This window comes from Macaca thibetana, chromosome 4, assembly GCF_024542745.1.
Source record: "Macaca thibetana thibetana isolate TM-01 chromosome 4, ASM2454274v1, whole genome shotgun sequence".
NCBI lineage: Eukaryota > Metazoa > Chordata > Mammalia > Primates > Cercopithecidae > Macaca > Macaca thibetana.
In genome coordinates, this window is record NC_065581.1 from 155440091 (window position 1) to 155461523 (window position 21433).

Sequence of the window (21433 nt, forward strand, 5' to 3'; positions counted from 1 at the left end):
CCAGCACTGGGATTCTCTTACAATTCCCTTTTATCAGGCAGTTTCTTGTAACTCCTTCCTTAGCTCCTTAGGTATCCAGTGTTTACTTCCTGGATCTTGCTGCTAGGTCTTCCAAGGGCCTTACTGGCCAGGACCCAGGCGAACTCCATGGCACCCTCCTCCATAAGGCCCACATCCGGTTACCAGTCAACCCTCAAGTATCCTTTGGCCCACCCAACTGGAGGAATGCAGACAGTTCTCAATGTGGCACACTCTCCTCAGCCCATCCCTCTGCTTCAGATCTGCTGTACAACAGTACAAAACCTACATGCTGGGTCTCTTCAATAGCAGGATAACATGTCAAGCTCACCCAGAGTCCTGTTGAAGCCCACTCTCTTTTCACTGAGGGTGGCTGTTATTGCAGGTAATAGTTCACTCCCAAGGACCTCTTTATTAATCTTCTTCTCCGTATTCTGTGGACTTTCCTATCCTTAATCTGATACAAGGGCTGCAGACTCATGAAATTCCTTCATAAATTCTGTGCACGGGGGTTTGCCTCACAATCACTTTGGTCTGTGATACCTATTGTATTGGCAATTCCATCAGAATGGAGGCAGGAAAAGCACCATTTTAACACCCTGTTACATGTAGTATTCACAAGTCATAAAACAGTAGAATTTAATGAGTATAATTTAGTGCTAATATCACAATTTGTTTCTAGTTGACATTTAAAAAATTCAGTGATATTTACACTCTTAGACAATTGTCGAGACTTTGAACCCTATTTAAAAAAATGACTCAACACCCTCAAAAAATTTTATCTATATACTGCAAGCAGAAAAATAGAAAGAGACAGAAGCCAAGGAATTAAAGTGTGTTGCATTATATAAAAACTCTAATTATGGGTGCCAAAATGCAAAAGTGTTCTATTTAAAATACAAATGTTTATTCATTCATTTATTGGACAAACATTTACTGAGCACCTTCTAAGTGACAGACTGTTTTATTTAAACTTTTAAAACATTTAATTTTAATTTTACTTAGCCAGATAGCTTTAAAAAATGTATAAAAAATGCACTTCAGAGTAAGTCTTTAAAATAGCTATTACTTCAGAATTACCTGAAAAAGCATTGCTGTAATATCTAGACAGGGTTTGCATGATGTCTTTTGAGTGCTGGGTCCACGGTGCTATCTTTCTGTAGGTTTTCACACGATGAACAAGTTGAGAACCACCATACTGAAGGGATAGGGTATCACCATGATCTTCATAGAGTTCCTCAAATAACCTAAAAAAAGAAAAACTCGCATTAAAGAATTTCACCAAAATCAAAGCACAAGTTATTCACTTAGCCAAACTCCAAACAAGTCTTATACTTCAAAAATTCTTCTGAGCCTTTCAAGTTAGATTCTTCAACATCTTGAAAATAAATGCAATGCTAATATATTTTAGAGTGATATTCCAGTAAACACCAAAGCTATAGAAAACACTAAAATGGAAGCAGGGGCACCAAAAACATAACCCACCAAAGCCAGACCAGGCTGTTTCTAACCATACTTGTAAAGACTCCTAACTTTCTGCAGCCTGCCAGAGCAATTCACCTCCCATGACAGAATGTACTGTGCTCTCTGAATTGCCTTTGAAAAAAGAATAGCTCCTGTCACAGTGTCAGTCCATTCAAGCTGCTGCAACAAGACACCATAAACCGGGTGGCTTAGAAACAGCAAACATTTCTCACATTTCTGGAGGCTGGGAAGTATAAGATCAAGGAGCTGGTAGATGTGGTGTCTGGTGAGGGCCCATTTCCTAGATCACAGATGGTCTTCTCACTGTGTCCTCACATGATGGAAGAGGCTAGCTAGCTCTCTTCAGTCTTTTTTGTAATAAGGACATGAGTCCCAGTCATGAGGGTTCCTCTCAGCTCTACTCATTTCCCAAAGGTCCCACCTCCTAATACCATCCCTTTGGGGGTGAGGATTTCAACATATGAACTTAGGGAAGACACAAACATTCAGATCACAGCAGACTAACAAATCATATGCTTTCTTAGATATGTACTTTTGAAACCTGTGTTTCTTCAAGTGTCTGTTAATATTTCCAGTGCAGTGATATCTGTTGGTGTGGCCATTTGTAAACTGATTACTTTCCTTAGCTAAGCCTTTATGACAATTTCCGATGACCACTATCAGCTATCATTAATTGTATTTTCAAAAAATAATGGACTGCCACAGATGCAATAGACAGTGAAGAAATAGTAATCCTTAATGAAGAATCAATCTTTTACACATCTCAGATTTTTAGTATGTATGAAGACACAGTACTTTTTTTGAAAATGCCATCTGGATTTGTTTTAAAACAACACCCACTAGTTTGTCTAAGCACTTTGAATTTATCTAAAGAATGTAGTGTTTATTCATAATTAACACAAGCAAAAACAACAACAAAAGAAAAACCCAAAGCCCAAACCATGGCAAGAATACACAAATTTTTAATACAAATATTTATTCTAAGACACCAACATCCACTGCGGAAAGGACACCCTCTTCAACAAATGGGTGCTGGGAAAACTGGATATTCATATGCAGAAGAATGAAACTGAACCACTGTCTCTTGTCGTATACAAAAATCAACTCAAGACAGATTAAAGACTTAAACATAACACCAAAAACTATAAAACTACTAGAAGAAAATATAAGAAAAACAGAATTAGTTTGAATAATGTTTTCTAGCAACACAATTTTTGAGAAGCTAAAAGTAGAAACACTTTCATTAAAAAAATCTTATTATTAACCAGGTTTGCCTTCCGCTATTATCAGCATTCAAATAGCAAAAAATAAGACTTACCTAACTGCATCTGTATCAAACTGTAGATTAGGCTTGTCGATCAGTCCCAATGAATACAGCTGATAGGCCAGAGCACATTTTCCCACCATAAACTGTGCTGTGTTGGTGCGATCTAAACAGTCCACACAGTTGGTTCGAAGGATGCCAGTCTAAAGAGAAATACCTTAAGATTTTCAATCATTATTCCATCACCAAAGAACTTCCATACTACTTTAGATTTAAGAAGCAAAAAAAAAAAAAAAAAAAAAAAAAAAAAAAAGGTCTATGGGCAGGTGTTACTCTTGAACAAATATTATTCAATTTTATGTAAAGTCAAAATAATGAAGAACATGTTTACAGTTGCATAACGTTATATATGCTGCTCACTTACGTTGCTGGAACAGCATCATTAAATCTTCTGGCCTATATCTGAATTTACTTTGTTAGTTTAACAAAATAAAACAAATAGCTAACAACTTCCACATGTACCAATTAGCAAAATATGGGCTTTTTTCTGACATATCTCCTCATTATACAACCTAAATATTCAGTGGTTAGGACCATATCATTCTTAAAGCATAGTTAACATATATACTACATATGCTTGGTTTCTTTTCCAAAGCACTCTAATTTGTTCTTTTCATGTTCCTGTTTGCGTTTCTATTTCCAGGAATAAAATTTAATACACAGAAAAAATCCATAGGCCATATTATTTCATTTGCACATTTTTCTTTTTTTCTTTTTTTTTTTTTGAGACAGAGTCTTGCTCTGTCACCCAGGCTGGAGTGCAGTGGCACGATCTCGGCTCACTGCAACCTCTGTCTCCCAGATTCAAGTGATTCTCCTGCCTCAGCCTCCCGAGTAGCTGGGACTAGAGGTGCATTCCACCACGCCCGGATAATTTTTTGTATTTTCAGTAGAGACAGGGTTTGACCATGTTAGCCAGGATGGTTTCGATCTCCTGATCTTATGATCCACCTGCCTTGGCCTCCCAAAGTGTTGGGATTACAGGTGTGAGCCATCGCGCCCAGCCAGCTACACATTTTTCATAAGCATTAAAGACTAGAAGTAAGACTTTCAACAATCATTCTCAAATAATAATTCTGCATTAAATAAGATACAGGTCTCTACATGAATGCTTACAGAAAACGTACAGTATACAATGGATACAGATTCTGTTCATTATGAATATAATATTGTGTATACCTGCAGGCGACCAGTGGGAATCACACATCCTCCTAGTTCATTCCACCTATGTTTAAAAATAAACACTTTTTAAAAAGTTAATGGCAGAATAAATATTTATTTTCGGTACCAGCTCCTTGTTAAGAATCATGGAATTAAACTAATAGAGCTTTCAGCTCCTGAAAAATCAGCTGATCCTGCCTACTCTCATTTTTTCAGGTAAGTGAACATGCAAATGACTGAGGCGGACTGCTTACCACATTCTCCTCAAAGAGAGTCCAGGAAAGGCGCATTTTAATTTGCCCGAGTGCCCACTCTGGCATTTTTTGTTACCCATGCTCAACCAAAATCTCCCTTGCTTTCATTCAAACCCACTTCCTGTTGGGTCTCTACACACATGAGTAACAATCGTAGAGCATCTTTCTAATAAAATCTTCCAAGCCTTAGCTTTCCCAACTCAATATTACGATTTTCTACCTCCCCCAGCTTTTATTCATGGAGGCTTTGTTATATTTCTTTGGTTCGTTTTACAGATTTCCTTTTAGAGACTACTTATTTTCTCCATGTGCAATGAATACATAGGAATATGTTTTGTTATGAAATACTATAGATTATGTTAATATTTTAATTATTTAAAGAAGGTGCTGTGCAGAAAAGGGTTAACCTAATAAGCCTAACTGCTATCCTCAGAAAGTCCTGCTTATAAGGTTGACCCTTGGCCAATGTCTGGGAACTTAGATTTCAGGAGGGTTTCCACCATTCCCAGAACTGATAAGAGTGACTCACTGTGCTGAAATGGTTTGTAGAAATAATATGGTTTTTCCCGAATACCTTCTTTCCCTCTGGAAGTCAAGAATTTTGGCATATGCCAGGCAGAGGCTACCTATGTGACCAGCCTCCAGTAAAAAAATAAAGTCTCCAACATGCTTCCTTGGCTGGCAACATTTCATCCATGCTTCACAACCTGTTTCTTGGGGGAATTAAGTGTGTTCTGTGTGACTCCACTGAGGAGAAGACTCTGGAAGCTTGTGCCTGGTTTCCTCCGGACTTTGCCCTTTTTGCTTTTTCCCTTTGTTAACGTCATTTTATATCCTTTCACCATAATAAATTATAGCCAGAATACAATAAGCTGAGTCCTTTCAGTTATCCTAGTGAATTACTGAATCTGGGAGTGGTCTTGGGGGACCCCTGTCATGGGTGCCCTAAAATTCAAACAACAAACAAGTGCAAACAATGCAAACTATAACAAAGGGATTACTTCCAAAGACATTACACTAGTAGTTAGTTCTTTTCTGTTGTCTTATCATTGTAGTTAACTACATTAACTGAAAATAAAATGCCAGAAATATATAGTATTGGTTTCTTAAAAGATAAAGCATAAATCCTTGATCTGAAGAAGCTCCCAAAATAGTAATGAAAGAATTTGTGAGCGAATAACCATAATACAATAATAAATACTATTTTTATAAAAATGTTAGTATGTAATCTATAAGAAAAAAAGTCTGTTTCTATTCAATACTGAAAAATAGAGTTCACTGTTGAAAATTTTACTTACAGAATTATTTTATGTAACATTTGTTCTATGCAGCAAGAGATACAGATCCCATGGCTTACATCTCAAGGTATGTAAGTAACCAACAAAGGAATTCCCATGCCCCAGTGAACAGTCAGTACTCAGTCATGTGAGCAGTGTGCCTCCCCCCAGGACAAAATTCATCCAATTTCCAAGTAGTACAAACTGCTCATATTCAGAATACCCATAAAAGCAAAAATTATGATTTATTATAAGTTTTAAAATACCATACATACTTTTCATCTGGCCGCAAAATGCTACAGTAGGAATCAGGGCGGTTTACAAAGAAACCTGTTTTCTTCACCACACTTTCTGCAATCACATTCAGTCGATCAAGAACATTACACAGCTTGCTGAGGAGAGGAGGAAGAATGAGAAAAGTGAGAAGCCAAGTTTTAATATCTATTTATCCTTATATCTAAAGCCAGTAAAGTCTATAGCAATGATATTTAAGGATGTAATTTTTTAAATCTCTTGGCTGGTACTTGATAGAAACATGTAACAATGTCTAGAATACAATGTGTACTCAGTAACCAGCAACATTTGATGTGAAAGAGACACAAAGACCTGTAACTTAATATCAAATATTGGTGATCCTTAATCTTGGCATATAACATCCCTGCCTGAGCTTTCTCCAAAGCCTTTCACTCCTCAAGAGTTGTCAAGTCAAAATACATTCATAAAATGGCTGTGAAAAGAGCACCGTGCACAGTGCAGGTGGCAGAGAAGAAAAAACTGGAAAATAATATGAATGGCAGCTGGGTGCAGTGGCTCAGGCCTATAATCCCAGCACTTTGGGAGGCCAATGCAGGTGGATCACTTAAGGTCAGGAGTTTGAGACCAGCCTGGCCAACATGGTGAAACTCTGCCTCCACTAAAAATACAAAAAATTAGCTGGGCGTGGTGGCAGGCGCCTGTAGTCCTAGCTACTCAGGAGGCAGGAGAATGGCGTGAACCCGGGAGGTGGAGCTTGCAGTGAGCTGAGATTGTGCCACTGCACTCCAGCCTGGGAAACAGAGCGAGACTCTGTCTCAAAAAACAAAAACAAAAACAAAAACAAAATTAGCCAGGCACGGTGGTGCATGACTGTAGTCCCAGCTACTCAGAAGGCTGAGGCAGGCGAATCACTTGAACCCAGGAGGCAGAGTCTGCAATAAGCTGAGATCGTACCACTGCACTCCAGCCTGGACGACAGAGCAAGACTATGTTTAAAAAATAATAAAAAAATAATATGAATGGCAACAACTTGTAACCAAACTGATACTCTGGGAAAGGGTGTGTGTATCTAACTGTATAAAATGATTTAGAAAAAAGTACCATAAGTACAAAACGATATAGTAACATTTAGAAAAGTAAGACCTTAAGTAAACCTAGAGCTTGTACGATTGTGCAGTAAGTGAACAAAAAGACAATGCAAGATTTAACAAAAGTAAGTTCCTTAGAAGAGCTGAGTTTTGAATCAGATCTTGAAAGATAAAAGAGAGGTGGGAAAGCATTCCAGGGAGGGTGAAGAATGGGAATGGAGGCTTAGGATAGGACTTCGGCTGCTACATTTGTGGCAGAGCATGAAGATTCAGTTTTCTGGAAGAGAACAGCCCTTGGGATAAATAAAAAGTGATCACATTCTGAAGCCAACCAGATGATGAGGCTTTGACACTACACTAGGGAGTCTGGATCTACTATATACAGTCAGGAATTACCACAGGTTCATCCACGAGTGACATCTGAGAAAGTGTTAAAATAGTGAGACAGATGATACAGAAAAAAGTAAAACTAATGCCTTCAAGGAATAGTGGTAGAAATGTTCTGAAACAACTAGGTATTTCAAACAAGTTGCAAATGGTATCCACAATAGGCAAAATAAATAGATAGATAGATAGATAGATAGATAGATAGATAGATAGATAGATAGATAGATAGATGAAATTTAAAAAAAAAGTTTGGTTAGTTTATTGATGTACTCAAAACAGCCCCTCAACAGGTTCATGAAAGAAATTAACAGGGTAAAATTTACTTTACCATAGAGGTCAGCTTTCTGTTGTTTCTCATTATAAGAAAAGCAAACAATCATAGCCAGGCAGAAGAGTATCATTCACCTTTTGGTATACTTGGCCATGTCCCAGGGAATATAAACAATAGTGTGCTCAGGAGGCAGAAACTGGTTGAGATAGGTCACAGCAGCAACAAGTTCTTCACTCAGAATTCTTTCATGCTTTCTTTTCTCTCGTTCCTTCATCAAAAATTAAACATTTTCAGTGTTTCAATTCCCTTAAATCAGAAGAACAGGCTCAACATGTTTACTTTTAAGCTAAGACAAAAAATCCAAGTCTTAAATATACTAAAATGAAACCTAGCTACAATAATCAGAAATAATAAAAACACAAAGAAATAAATGCTCCACTGCATTAAAGTGAACAGATAATGAGCTTTAAAGATTCAAGGAGAACAGGTTTCTTCCTGGTACCCTCCCTGCATCCTGAGAAACCCAGCTTCCCCCCATGGGCCACGGCCCACACACTCCACACCCAGCTCTGACAGAGGAGATCCCTCCCAAGGACCAGAAAAAGGGAGCCCCCAACTTTAGCCAGCTGAAGGTCAGAAAGAAATCAACTGGTCTGGATGAACAATTCCTAAACTAGCACAGCAGAAAGCAGCTCCACAGCCTTCACAGGACTTCATAAAGCAGACTTGCAAATACTCTGTGGGATAACCAAGACAGGTATTTCTTTTTCTTTTTACACTGTGGTTGAATGAATTGAGGTTGAGAGGACTCATGGAACTAAACCTTGGTTTCTGCCTCCTTGCCTGGGGTATCTCTTTAGTTAGGCACTGCACTGCCTCTCATTCAAGACAAGCTAGTACTTTATTGTACAGCTCTGTGGTTGGAGTGCTGACTCTGTCACTCACTAGCCATGTGGCCTTCAGCAATGTTCTCAATTTCCCTACACCTCCATTTTTTTCATCTATAAAATGGGGTAACAACAGTATCTTCCTCACAACATTAATGTGAGACATAAATGAGATAGAGCATTGTGAGCTTTTTTTGTTTTGTTTTGTTTTACTTTAAGTTCTGGGATACATGTGCAGAATGTGCAGGTTTGTTACATAGGTATACACGTGCCATGGTGGTTTGTTGTATCCATCAGCCTGATATCTACATTAGGTATTTTTCCTAATGCTAACCCTCCTCTAGCCCCCAATCCCCTGATAGGCCCCGGTGTGTGCTGTTTCCCTCTCTGTGTCCATGTGTTCTTATTGTTCAGTTCCCACTTATGAGTGAGAACATGCAGTGTTTGGTTTTCTGTTCCTGTGTTAGTTTGCTGAGAGTGATGGTTTCCAGCTTCATCCATGTCCCTGCCAAGGACATGAACTCATCCTTTTTTATGGCTGCATAGTATTCCACAGTGTGTATGTGACACGTTTTCTTTATCCAGTCTATCACTGATGGGCATTTGGGTTGGCTTCAAGTCTTTGCTATTGTGAATAGTGTTGCAATAAACATATATATGCATGTGTCTTTATAGTGGAATGATTTATAATCCTTTGGGTATATACCCAGTAATGGGATTGCTGAGTCAAATGGTATTTCTGGTTCTAGATCCTTGAGAAATCACCACAATGTCTTCCACAATGGTTGAACTAATTTACACTCCCACCAACAGTGTAAAAGCATTCCTACTTCACATTCTCTCCAGCATCAGTTGTTTCCTGACTTTTAAATGATCGCCATTCTAATTGGCATGAGATGGTGATGGTATCTCATTGTGGTTTTGATTTGCATTTCTCTAATGATCAGTGATGATAAGCCTTTTTACATATGTTTGTTGGCTGCACATAAATGTCTTCTTTTGAGAAGTGTCTGTTCATATCCTTCGCCTACTTTTTGATGAGTTTTTTTTTTTCTTGTAAATTTAAGTTCCTTGTAGATTCTCGATACTAGCCCTTTGTGAGATGGATAGATTGCAACTATTTTCTCCCATTCTGTAGGTTGCCTGTTTACTCTGATGATAGTTTTTTGTTGTTGTTGTTGATTTTTACTGTGCAGAAGCTCTTTAGTTTAATTAGATCCCATTTGTCCATTTTAGCTTTTGTTGCCATTGCTTTTGGTGCTTTAGTCATGAAGTTTTTGCCCATGCCTATGTCCCGAATGGTATTGCCTAGGTTTCCTTCTAGGGCTTTTATGGTTTTAGTTCTTAAATTTAAGTGTTTAATCCATCTGGAGTTAATTTTTTGTTTAAGGTATAAAGAAAGGGTCCAGTTTCAGTTTTCAGCATATGGCTAGCCAGTTTTCCCAGCACCATTTATTAAATAGGGAATCCTTTCCCCATTGCTTGTTTTTGTCAGGTTTGTCAAAGATCAGATGTGTAGATGTGTGGTGTTATTGCTGAGGCCTCCGTTCTGTTCCATTGGTCTATATATCTGTTTTGGTACCAGTACCATGCTGTTTTGGTTACTGTAGCCTTGTAGTATAGTTTGAAGTCAGGTAGCATGATGCCTCCAGCTTTGTTCTTTTTGCTTAAGATTGTTTTGGCTATACAGGCTCTTTTTTGGTTCCATATGAAATTTAAAGTAGTTTTTTCTAATTCTGTGAAGAAAGTCAATGGTAGCTTGATGGGGATAGCACTGAACCTATAAATTCCTTTGGGCAGTATGGCCATTTTCACAATATCGATTCTTCCTATCAATTAACATGGAATGTTTTTCCATCTGTTTGTGTCCTCTCCTATTTCCTTGGGCAGTGGTTTGTAGTTCTCCTTGAAGAGGTCCTTCACATCCCTTGTAAATTGTATTTTTAGGTATTTTATTCTCTTTGTAGCAATTTTGAACGGGAGTTCATTCATCATTTGGCTCTCTGTTTGCCTATTATTGGTGTATAGGAATGCTTGTGATTTTTGCACATTGATTTTTTATCCTGAGACTTTGCTAAAGTTGCTTATCAGCTTAAGGAGTTTTTGGGCTGAGACTATGGAGTTTTCTAAATATATAATCATGTCCTCTGCAAACAGAGACAATTTGACTTCCTATCTTCCTATTTGAATACCCTTTATTTCTTTCTCTTGCCTGATTGCTCTGGCCAGAACTTCCAATACTATATTGAATAGGAGTGGTGAGAGGGGGCATCCTTGTCTTGTGCCGATTTTCAAAGAGAATGCTTCCAGCTTTTGCCCATTCAGTATGATATTGGCTGTGGGTTTGTTATAAATAGCTCTTATTATTTTGAGATATGTTCCATCAGCACCTAACTGAGAGTTTTTAGCATGAATGGGTGTTGAATTTTATCGCAGGCCTTTTCTGCATCTACTGAGGTAATCATGTGGTTTTTGTCATTGGTTCTGTTTATGAGACGGATTACGTTTATTGATTTGCATATGTTAAACCAGCCTTGCACCCCAGGGATGAAGCCGACTTGGTGGCGGCAGAGCAAACAAATTCAAAAGCTAGCAGAAGACAAGAAATAACTAAGATCAGAGCAGAACTGAAGGAGATAGAGACATGAAAAACCCTTCAAAAAATCAGTGAATCCAGGAGTTGCTTTTTTTTTTTTTGAAAAGACTAACAAAATAGATAGACCACTAGCCACATTAATAAAGAAAAAAAGAGAGAAGAATCAAATAGACACACAATAAAAAATGTTAAAGAGAGATCATCACTGATCCCACAGAAATACAAACTATCATCAGGGAATACTTAAAACATCTCTATGCAAATAAACTAGAAAATCCAGAAGAAATGGATAAATCCCTGGACACATACACCCTCCCAAGACTAAACCAGGAAGAGGTCGAATCTCTGAATAAATCAATAACAAGTTCTGAAATTGAGGCAATAATTAATAGCCTACCAACCAAAGAAAACCCAGTACCAGACAGATTCACAGCTAAATTCTACCAGAGGTACAAAGAGGAGCTGGTATCATTCCTTCTGAAACTATTCCAAACATTAGAAAAAGAGGGACTCCTCCCTAACTCATTTTATGAGGCCAGCATCATCTTGAAACCAAAACCTGGCAGAGACACACCAAAAAAGAAAATTTCAGGCCAATATCCCTGATGAACATTGAGGTGAAAATCCTCAATAAAATACTGGCAAACCAAATCCAGCAGCAGAGCATGGCGAGTTTCTACAGAACAGCTGGCATATAGGAAGTACCCTATAAAAATTTGCCATTTTCATTATTACCCCCATCAAGCCTTCACTTAGAAACAAAGAAAAACAATTAATTCTACAATAGTGAGACTGAAATGGTGTTAAGGCACTATTGTTGGCATCAAAATTAGACTGCTGTTTTCAATCATGGAGATTACTTTTCAATTGCTATGAATTTAATTAGATAACTACTGTAGAAACAAAAAGGGGTAGCTATTGGGCACAGCTGAATACATCAAATGAAATAATTAGATAAGAATTAAGAACAGTGTTAAATTTTAGGATGAAAATAAATTTTGCTTATTTATATATATGAGAAAATTATATATCTGAAATTTTTCTCAAAAGCGTTTAAAATCAACTAGGGAAACAAAATCTTCTTGAAATGCTTATATCAAATCTGACATTTTGTGGGATGGAGAGGAAATGTTTGAGCAACCTTCGTTCATCTCTGTATGAAGAATCTGCTGTATGCATTCTCTGTCCATAGAGGATTAGTGTTAGTGGGTTGTTAGTCAACCTCTTTAGAGCCACAGACCCCTAACAAGTAAAGGAAAACTTTACATACACAAGCGATTTTGCATATCATTTTTTTTTCTTTCTTTTTTTATAAAGAGACAGGGTCTCACTCTGTCACCCAGGCTGGAATGCAGTGGTGCAATCATAGCTCACTGCATCCTGGAACTTCTGGACTCAAGTGATCCTCCCACTTCAGCCTCCAAGTAGCTGGGACTACAGGTGTGCATCATGCCCAACTAATTGAAAAACAATTTTTTTGTAGAGACTGGGTCTCCTAGGCTGCCCAGGCTGCTCTCAGACTCCTGGTCTTGTGCAAGCCTCCCGCCTCAGTTTCCCAAGTCACTGGGATTATAGGCATGAGCACCACATCCAACTGCATATCATTTCAAAAGATTCCAAGATCCCCCTAACAGCCATGCATGGCCCACAGATTAAAAACCTCTGATGTACAGTTATACTTGATCGTAGGTTGGCCTCCTGTTGATACAGTAGCAGCACTGAAGGCACACGGATTGCTGCAAACTGTCTTTCAACCAGTGCCTCAAACTTTCACAAATGGGAAGAAGTTCACAACACAGGGTAAAAGAAAAATGAAATCACAAAAAGCATTTCACTTTATTATCTTCTTCATATGGTGGTAGAATAAAGAATGAGTATCCCCTAGGTATCATTCTATACACACATGTATTCTTTGGCTCTTTAATCACAATTAATAAGGTCTTCTACCAAGTGACCTGAATAAACATCTTTAATCCTATGAATAAAACTAGTGCTATAAACAACAAAATACTTTCCTATTCCATGAAACAGCAACTTAATCTCCAAACACTTTCTGTAGCTAACTTCTAGTCATTGTCAGGATTTTTACTGCAGTGGAACAATAAACAAGTACAATTTTAAAATCCACTGACCGATCTTTAAATATTCAAAAAAATAAAAGTACATGTGAGATACCTGGCAAAGAATACATTATAATCACATGTATATGATAGTATTTTTTGAGTGTGCACAATTAATAGAGAATTATTTCAAGCATTGTAGACCTGAACCTCCATTTAATGACAGCTTTTCAACCACACTATACGAACTCTGTAAAACATGAACTTATTTTATCTTATTTTATTATTGAGGCAGGGTCGTGCTCTGACTAAATCCACTAATTTAAATCTAGGTTTCTAATCCAGTAACACTTTATAATTTAATACTTTAGCAATAATTTATTTCCATACTAACAATATCTTATTTTCTATACATTTACTGGAAAAGTGTCCATGAGTATTTTCACTAAAGTTTTTATATTTTAAATTTTCACTTATGTATATACTATAACTACTGTTTAATATTAGACTGAGTTTAGAGATTATCTACCTTATATTATTGTGAGTTGATATGGAGAGAGACGTGAATATGAAACTTCTGAATTAATATGAACAAATGTCTAGAAAATGATTATTTAACACCTGAATGATTTATTTTACAAAGTCAATCCCTAGTGCGATGCAATTACAAAGAGCAACACAGGAAGAAATGAAGCTGACTGCCTCACTGTTTCACTCTTCTCCCCTAGCTGCCAGTTTGGGGACATATTCCTCCATACTCTTGATTTAAAACACACACACACACACACACACACACACACACACACACACACACACACACACCCTTTGAGCCCATGCATGTACTTATACAGTCCTCTCCTGGGAACTGTCTCTTCCCCACCCAAAGCTTTGCCTCCCTCCTGGGTGATATGCTTTGGCTGTGTCCCCACCCAAATCTCATCTTGAATTGTAGCTCCCATAATTCCCACGTGTTGTGGGAGGGGCCTGGTGGGAGATAACTGAATCATGGGGGTGGTCTCCCCCATACTGTTCTTATGGTAGTGAGTAAGTCTCACGAGGGCTGATAATTTTATAAGGGGTTTCTCTTTTTGCTTGGTTTTCATTCTTTCTTGTCTGCCACCATGTAACATGTGTCTTTTGCTTTCTGATATGATTGTGAGGCCTCCCCAGCCACAGGGAACTGTAAATCCATTAAACTCCCTTTTCTTTATAAATTACCCAGGCTCAGGTATGTCTTTATCAGTAGCGTGAAAACAGACTAATACACTGGGTGACTTTCAGTATCTCCACCTCCTTTTCCACTTTAAATCCCCATTCCCACTCTCACATCTTAGACCAATTCATTACCACAGGCTGCTCTTTCTTCAACATTTCTTATTCGTGACCTCTTTTATTTCCACATTGCTTGCTTTAAATACCCCACCTCATGAGGACCGCAATCCACTGACATCTCCACTTTCTCCAGCAGCCCTGTTCTTTTAGCCCTGTCCTTATTTGGCTCAGATTTCATGTTCCACTTCAATCACAATATTGTCAAAATCCTGTCTTTTTATGTCACACCTGTCTGATGAAACTAAATAAACCCAATTATTATTTTACCTGTGCTTACACTCATTCACAAGCCTGCTGGAAGAAGGCAGGCAATAGTAAAATGATTCCATTTAAGAAATCATGATTACCAACTTGAAATTGGCTCTTGGTACTTCCTGCAGGTTTCTAGTCAACTTACCCTCTTATGTACACAAGACTTAAACCTTCTCCACTCCCTTCAAACCTCCACTCTCAGCATGATCATTCCTCCTACCTTAAGGAGAAATTAAAGCCATCAGAATGGAATGTGCATGCTCACAAATACACACATGCCCGAACCCTTACTATTCTCTGTCTCTTCATTAAAATAATTGCAGTCAGGCGCCATGGTTCATGACTGTAATCCCAGCACTTTTGGGAGACTGAGGTGGGAGGATTACTTAAGGCCAGGAGTTCAAGGTTGCAGTGAGCTACGATCTTGCCACTGCACTCCAGCCTAGGTGACAGAGTATGACCCTGTCTCAAAAATAAAATAATAATTCTACCATGTATGCTTCAGATTTCATCATTTCCTACTTTCTTAAGTACATGAAATCACGGATCATTCCTTTTCTCTCCTGTGTCAGACAACTCTCCCTTTCAAATGTATCCTCCCCATAGGCTTTTAAACGTATCGGTATGATCTCTTTTAAAAAATAAAAATGCCATCTTTTACTGGGTACTCCTATTGGGGGAAGAGTAAATACTTACTGCTCCCACTTTCTCACTGTTATCCCACACTCGGTCCACTTCAATCAGTGCCCTCCATGATGCTAACACTAACGGACAATTTTTCCATCCTCATCTTACTTGAGCCCTCAGCATTTGATGCTGCTGATCATTCACTTCCTTCATTGTGAAACACGCTTTCTCTTGGTATTCCTAACACAGCACTTCCTGGTTTTCTTCCCACTCCTCTGGCTGTTTTTTTCTCTGACTCCTTTGGAGACTCAGCCACTCTAACTGGGCGTTCAGAGCTGGAGATCCCCCAAGATGAGGTTTGAGGTTTTTCCTTCTTACTTTATACTCTCCACATGGGCATCTCATCCATGCCCATGCCTTCAAATGTCACTTGTAAACAGAGTTACAAAAATCACATCTGGGCCCAGACCTCTCCTCTGAGCTCCTGAACCATGCCCTGAACTGTTACCTCCGTTTAGAGGACTCAAGCATACCTCAAACCTCACTCAGTATATCCAAGCTACACCCATGATCTTCCTCCAACAAACCCAGTCAGTGTTCTGTATTTCAGTGAATGGCATCACCATTCAACCACCTGAGTAAGCCAGAAACCTGGGAATTGAGTCTGACATCCCCCGTCCCCTCATTTCAAATCCAGCACATCACCAAGTCTACTGACTGTCCACTTCTCTACATCTCCACCACACCACCCTGGTTTAAGGCATAATCACCTCTTTTCTGGACAATTATAACAGCCTCCTATCTGGTCTTCCAGCATTGACGTTACCCTTGTACTGATCCATTTGTTTTCTATGTTGAGGTCACAGTAATCTTTTCAAAACATAAATATGACAAGGATCCTCTCAACCATGCAAGATTCTTAATGACCTTCCATTACTCTCAGGAAGAAGGTCAGGCTCATTAATACAGCCTACAATACCCTGCATGGTCTGGCCATAACCATCTCTTTAGCCTCATCTCACAACAAGCATCTTGTCCTCACCCTCTGGGCCCCAACCACAGAGAACCCCCTTTTCTTCCTCCAACCCACCACACTTCCTCCTGTCCTAGGGACTCTGTGCATGCTGTGCTCTGAGTTGAAGACCATTCTCTTTCCCATTGACCTGGTTAATGCCTCTTCCTTCAGGCTGATGCTAACTCATCCTGTTCTCAGGAAAGACTTCTCTCCATTATAAGCTCTTATTGCACCATTTGCCTTGTACTGGTGCCTGTGCATTACCTCACCATCTCCTACAACAGGCTGTTAGCTCAAGGTAGGAGCTGTATATGGAACTGCCTTGGCACATAGGAAACTCTCAAAAATACTTGGTAAATGACTGACTATAAGGTGTGAGAAAGGGACCCAGTTTCAGTTTTCTGCATATGGCTAGCCAGTTTTCCCAGCACCATTTATTAAATAGGGAATCCTTTTCCCATTGCTTGTTTTTGTCAGGTTTGTCAAAGATCAGATGGTTGCAGATGTGTGGTGTTATTGCTGAGGCCTCTGTTCTGTTCCATTGGTCTATATCTCTGTTTTGGTACCAGTAACATGCTGTTTTGGTTACTGTAGCCTTGTAGTATGGTTTGAAGTCAGGTAGCATGACGTCTCCAGCTTTGTTCTTTTTGCGTAGGATTATCTTGGCTACATGGGCTCTTTTTTGGTTCCATACGAAATTTAAAGTAGTTTTTTCTAATTCTGTGAAGAAAGTCAATGGTAGCTTGATGGGGATGGCATTGAATCTATAAATTACTTCCTTACACCTTACACAAAAATTAAGTCGATGAATTAAAGATTTAAATGTAAGACCTAATACAATAAAAACCCTAGAAGAAAACCTAGGCAATACCATTCAGGACATAGGCATGAGCAAAGACTTCATGACTAAAACACCAAAAGCAACGGCAACAAAAGCCAAAATTGACAAACAGGATCTAATTAAACTAAAGAGTTTCTGCACAGTAAAAGAAACTAACATCAGAGTGAACAGGCAACCTACAGAATGGGAGAACATTGTAGAATCTCTCCATCTCACAAAGGTCTAATATCCAGAATCTACAAGGAACTTAAATTTACAAGAAAAAAACAACCCCATCAAAAAGTAGGCGAAGGATATGAACAGACACTTCTCAAAAGAAGACATTAATATGTGGCCAACAAACATACGAAAAAAGGCTCATCATCACTGGTCATTAGAGAAATGCAAATCAAAAAAACCACAATGAGATACCATCTCATGCCAGTTAGAATGGCGATCATTTAAAAGTCAGGAAAGAAGATGCTAGAGAGGATGTGGAAAAATAGGAACGCTTTTACACTGTTGGTGAGAGTGTAAATTAGTTCAACCATTTTGGAAGACAGCGTGGCAATTCCTCAAGGATCAAGAACCAGAAATACCATTTGACCCAGCAATCCCATTACTGGGTATATACCCAAAGGATTATAAATCATTCCACTATAAAGACACATGCACATATATGTTTATTGCAGCACTATTCACAATAGCAAATACTTGGAACCAACCCAAATACCCATCAACGATAGGCTGGATAAAGAAAATGTGGCACATATACAACATGGAATACTATGCAGCCATAAAAAAGGATGAGTTCATGTCCTTTGCAGGGACATGGATGAAGCTGGAAACCATCATTCTCAGTAAACTAACACAGGAACAGGAAATCAAAAACTGCATGTTCTCACTCATAAGTGGGAACTGAACAATGAGAACACATGGACACAGGGAGGGGAACATCACACACTGGGGCCTGTCAGGGGGTGGGGGGATAGGGGAAGGATAGCATTAGGAGAAACACCTAATATAGATGAAGGGTTAATGGGTGCAGCAAACCACCACAGCACATGTATACCTATGTAACAAACCTGCACATTCTGCACATGTATCCGAGAACTTAAAGTATAATAAAAAATAAATAAATAAAAATTAATGACTCACTAAATGGACACAGGGTCACAGGTTTCCTTGGTTTTTTAGTAAATTCATTTACATTTATTAACCAACCTCTCAGAATAACCTCAGACAGTACTAGATGCTTGGGCACCACCACGAGCACATGATGTAACAACGCCCTTGCTTTTCATACTCTCAGGGTCTTCTTGGCTTCTGACCGAGAGTCTTTCAATTCACTTGGCTGCCACAGATGCAGATAAAACTTATTGTGTGATCTCCCTGCCTCTTATTCTCAGCCTTTGACCTGTATGCCCATTCATATAGATAGATACGCTGACTAGTCCATGTACTCTGCCAAGAAAGCAGGGAACTATGAGGCTAATACCACCTTGTCTGGGCTTCTCACAAGCCCACCTGATCCCTGAGAAACAACAGTACCCTAGTTTATGAATCTAGCCTTTTGATCCTATTATTATAAATTAATTTGCCCAGGGGAGCTTATGGATTTTCAAGGGAGCTGACTGTAAAGTTGAGGCTGTGATAGTTTGATTTTCATGCTTCTTTCTCCAGGTTGTCCTGGGAACTAAGGCAGAAGTTTCACCTACATCTAATTCACACAAGGAAATCAGGACACAATGATTTCCTGATATACTGAATCACTCTACTCCCTTAGAGAAATACTACTGGTTTTTTTCAGCCATGCAGAGAAGAAGCCACATGGAATCTGAGGCCAAAGAAAAGTGACTCAGCTCAGACACAGTGAGCTGTCCCAGCATAATAATCTGCACGTCTCTCCACTAGGGAGAGGGAAAGCACGGCTTGTTAACCCCCACTGTGTTGAGGAAGAGGCTTCCCAGAGTGTCTGAATCTCATAACCAAACAGATGAGCACATCATACCTTCACCAAATTCAAGATGATGATGGGAGAGCCAAACCTCTGAAACATCTGGTCAAAGTGAAGGGCAGCCACATGTGCAAATGGATCTGCCTGATCCACTAAGAAGGAAAAAAGATGAAAAAGCACCTGAATGAAAATTGCAAAGCAAAAATAAAAGAAGCATAGGGTTTTTTTTTTAAAGAAATGCAATTTGACTAATCTTTCAATAGTTTCACTTCCCAGATCCTTCTTAAGGTGCTCACTAGACACTTATTCATCATGTATTTATTACATTTGAATGATTCTTACATTTCTGAAGCAAAATAAAAATAATTTACTAACAGTCAAAATTAAATATAAATTTATTACGTAAGAAAAACAGAAATTCCTCTTCTAAATTAACTACCTTCCAGGACTAAAACCTCGTGAAAACCTAAGTATTTATGAGGTTTCTGTGACAACAGTTCACTATCTCTAAATGTAAGGACAGGAGTTATTATTAAAAACATGGCTCCACACACATGTAATAGGTGGTTTAGGCATCATAGTTGAAATGTCCTGAGACCAGTATAAGGGCACAGATCCTCTAACTTGTACGTAAGAAGAATAACTTCCTGCAGTGAAAGACATCACAGAAGCATCGCAAAGTATTTGTTCAGTCTCCACTTCATTTGCAACATCACCCTGAAAAGAAAGGTGCATTGAAAAATACATTATGTTCTTAGAAATGTTTAATGAAATAACTTTCAATGAAGTTATAATTCCTATTCTTTGAAAGTTTTGAGAGGTAAACATTGATCAATATTCAATATGCACATTAGAAAAGCAAAACCATTAAAATATAATAAAGAAGGCAATTAAAAGTAGCAGAGAATAGACTAGGAAAAAACCAAATTAATCTCTAATAATATAAGTCAGATAGGAAACAGCTGGTTTAAATAAATGCGAGAGAGGGAAAGAAACGACAATTACACGAAATTACACAGGAGGTAAGGAAGACTAGAAGAATATCAAAATTCAATTCTGACGACCAAAATGACATAAAAGAACAAAAGAGTGAGATTCATATAATGCCTGATGGACAAAAGGAAAAAATAGGGTTTTGAGGTACTTATAGAAGTATATAAGGACATAATAAAGAATAATTTCAGAGGCAGTAATAACATGTCTGATTATCCTTTGAATATTCAAAAGTAAATAATATAGTTGCAAAATCCTGATATTTTAAAGCATCAGCTGTAACAATTTTCATTGTTGATATAATTTTAAGAACAATGTTGCTATTTTAAGCCAGGATCAAAATCCAATGCCTCACTCAATCTGTCTACCGAATCACACATCCACTCAAGACTCAAGTTGTCTATTGCAAACAGAGACGGAGCACTCAATTTAAAGGAGAGAACACGGCTGATGGAAGGATGGCTGCATTTTTGCTGTTGTTATTTTCTAACGGTGAACAGAAAAAGGAGTCTGGGCAAAAAAGACGAAGAGGGCAAAGGTTTCCCGTACCTTGCTCCACTTCATCTTCTTATCAAGAATTGACTTCCCGTGATGAGTGCTGCCTTCTACTTGGGTGGAGGTGCTTTGCTATTTTTGTCTCTACATTAAACATGTACCACATATTATAGAAATGGCTCACCCTCCACAACATTAGACATTTTATAATTCCTCAAAGCACTGCATAACTCTAAGATGGCTGACTTTTCAGAACATCTGTTTATTAGTCATACTTCTCACATGTTTCAGATGCACTGGAGTATTAATTATTGTCAGCCCCCCACATCCATGGGTTCCCTCCACAGTCAACCAATCTCAGATAGAAAATGTAGTTAGGCCTACAACGGTTGCATCTGAACTGAACACGTGCAGACCTTTTTTACTGTCGTTATTCCCTTAACGATATAGTAATAGAACTATTTGCATAGCATTTACATCATATTAGATATTAGAAGTAATCTAGAGATGACTTAAAGTATACAGATGAGTGTACATAGGTTATATGCAAACACTAGGCCATATTATATAAGAGACTTCAGCATTTGTAGATTTTGGATGGGAAGGGGGTTCCTAGAACCAATCCCTTGTTGATACCAAATGGCAACTGTATTCTCTTGATAACATCCCAAACTAAGAAATTTCATGTTTTAAAATTTCACTGTGCTTCTACATCAGCAAAGCTGATACCAAAGTTTAAAGTTCAGTGAAGATACTGTTTGTCATCTTACCTCACAGTTTGCACCTCTTTTAAGAAAACGGGTGCCAGCAAATTTACTTGATCTTCTAGCTATTAGAGTGACATACACTGGTCGTCCATAGATCAACAGCTCTTAGAAA

The 21433-nt window shown here is 38.4% G+C and overlaps 1 protein-coding gene across 2 annotated transcripts in view; it reads right to left on the reverse strand.

The window, feature by feature from the left end:
* Nucleotides 1-21433, reverse strand: part of FIG4 (FIG4 phosphoinositide 5-phosphatase) — a 130641-nt gene that overhangs the window by 58467 nt on the left and 50741 nt on the right. For both annotated transcript variants that reach the window (XM_050786824.1, XM_050786825.1), the window contains 8 exons: nucleotides 21325-21425; nucleotides 19621-19783; nucleotides 19121-19218; nucleotides 7655-7788; nucleotides 5795-5911; nucleotides 4007-4052; nucleotides 2822-2970; nucleotides 1099-1265 (listed from right to left, as the gene is read on the reverse strand). In XM_050786824.1, coding sequence (XP_050642781.1) covers nucleotides 1099-1265; nucleotides 2822-2970; nucleotides 4007-4052; nucleotides 5795-5911; nucleotides 7655-7788; nucleotides 19121-19218; nucleotides 19621-19783; nucleotides 21325-21425 — 975 coding nt within the window. The remainder of the gene's footprint in view (nucleotides 1-1098; nucleotides 1266-2821; nucleotides 2971-4006; nucleotides 4053-5794; nucleotides 5912-7654; nucleotides 7789-19120; nucleotides 19219-19620; nucleotides 19784-21324; nucleotides 21426-21433) is intronic.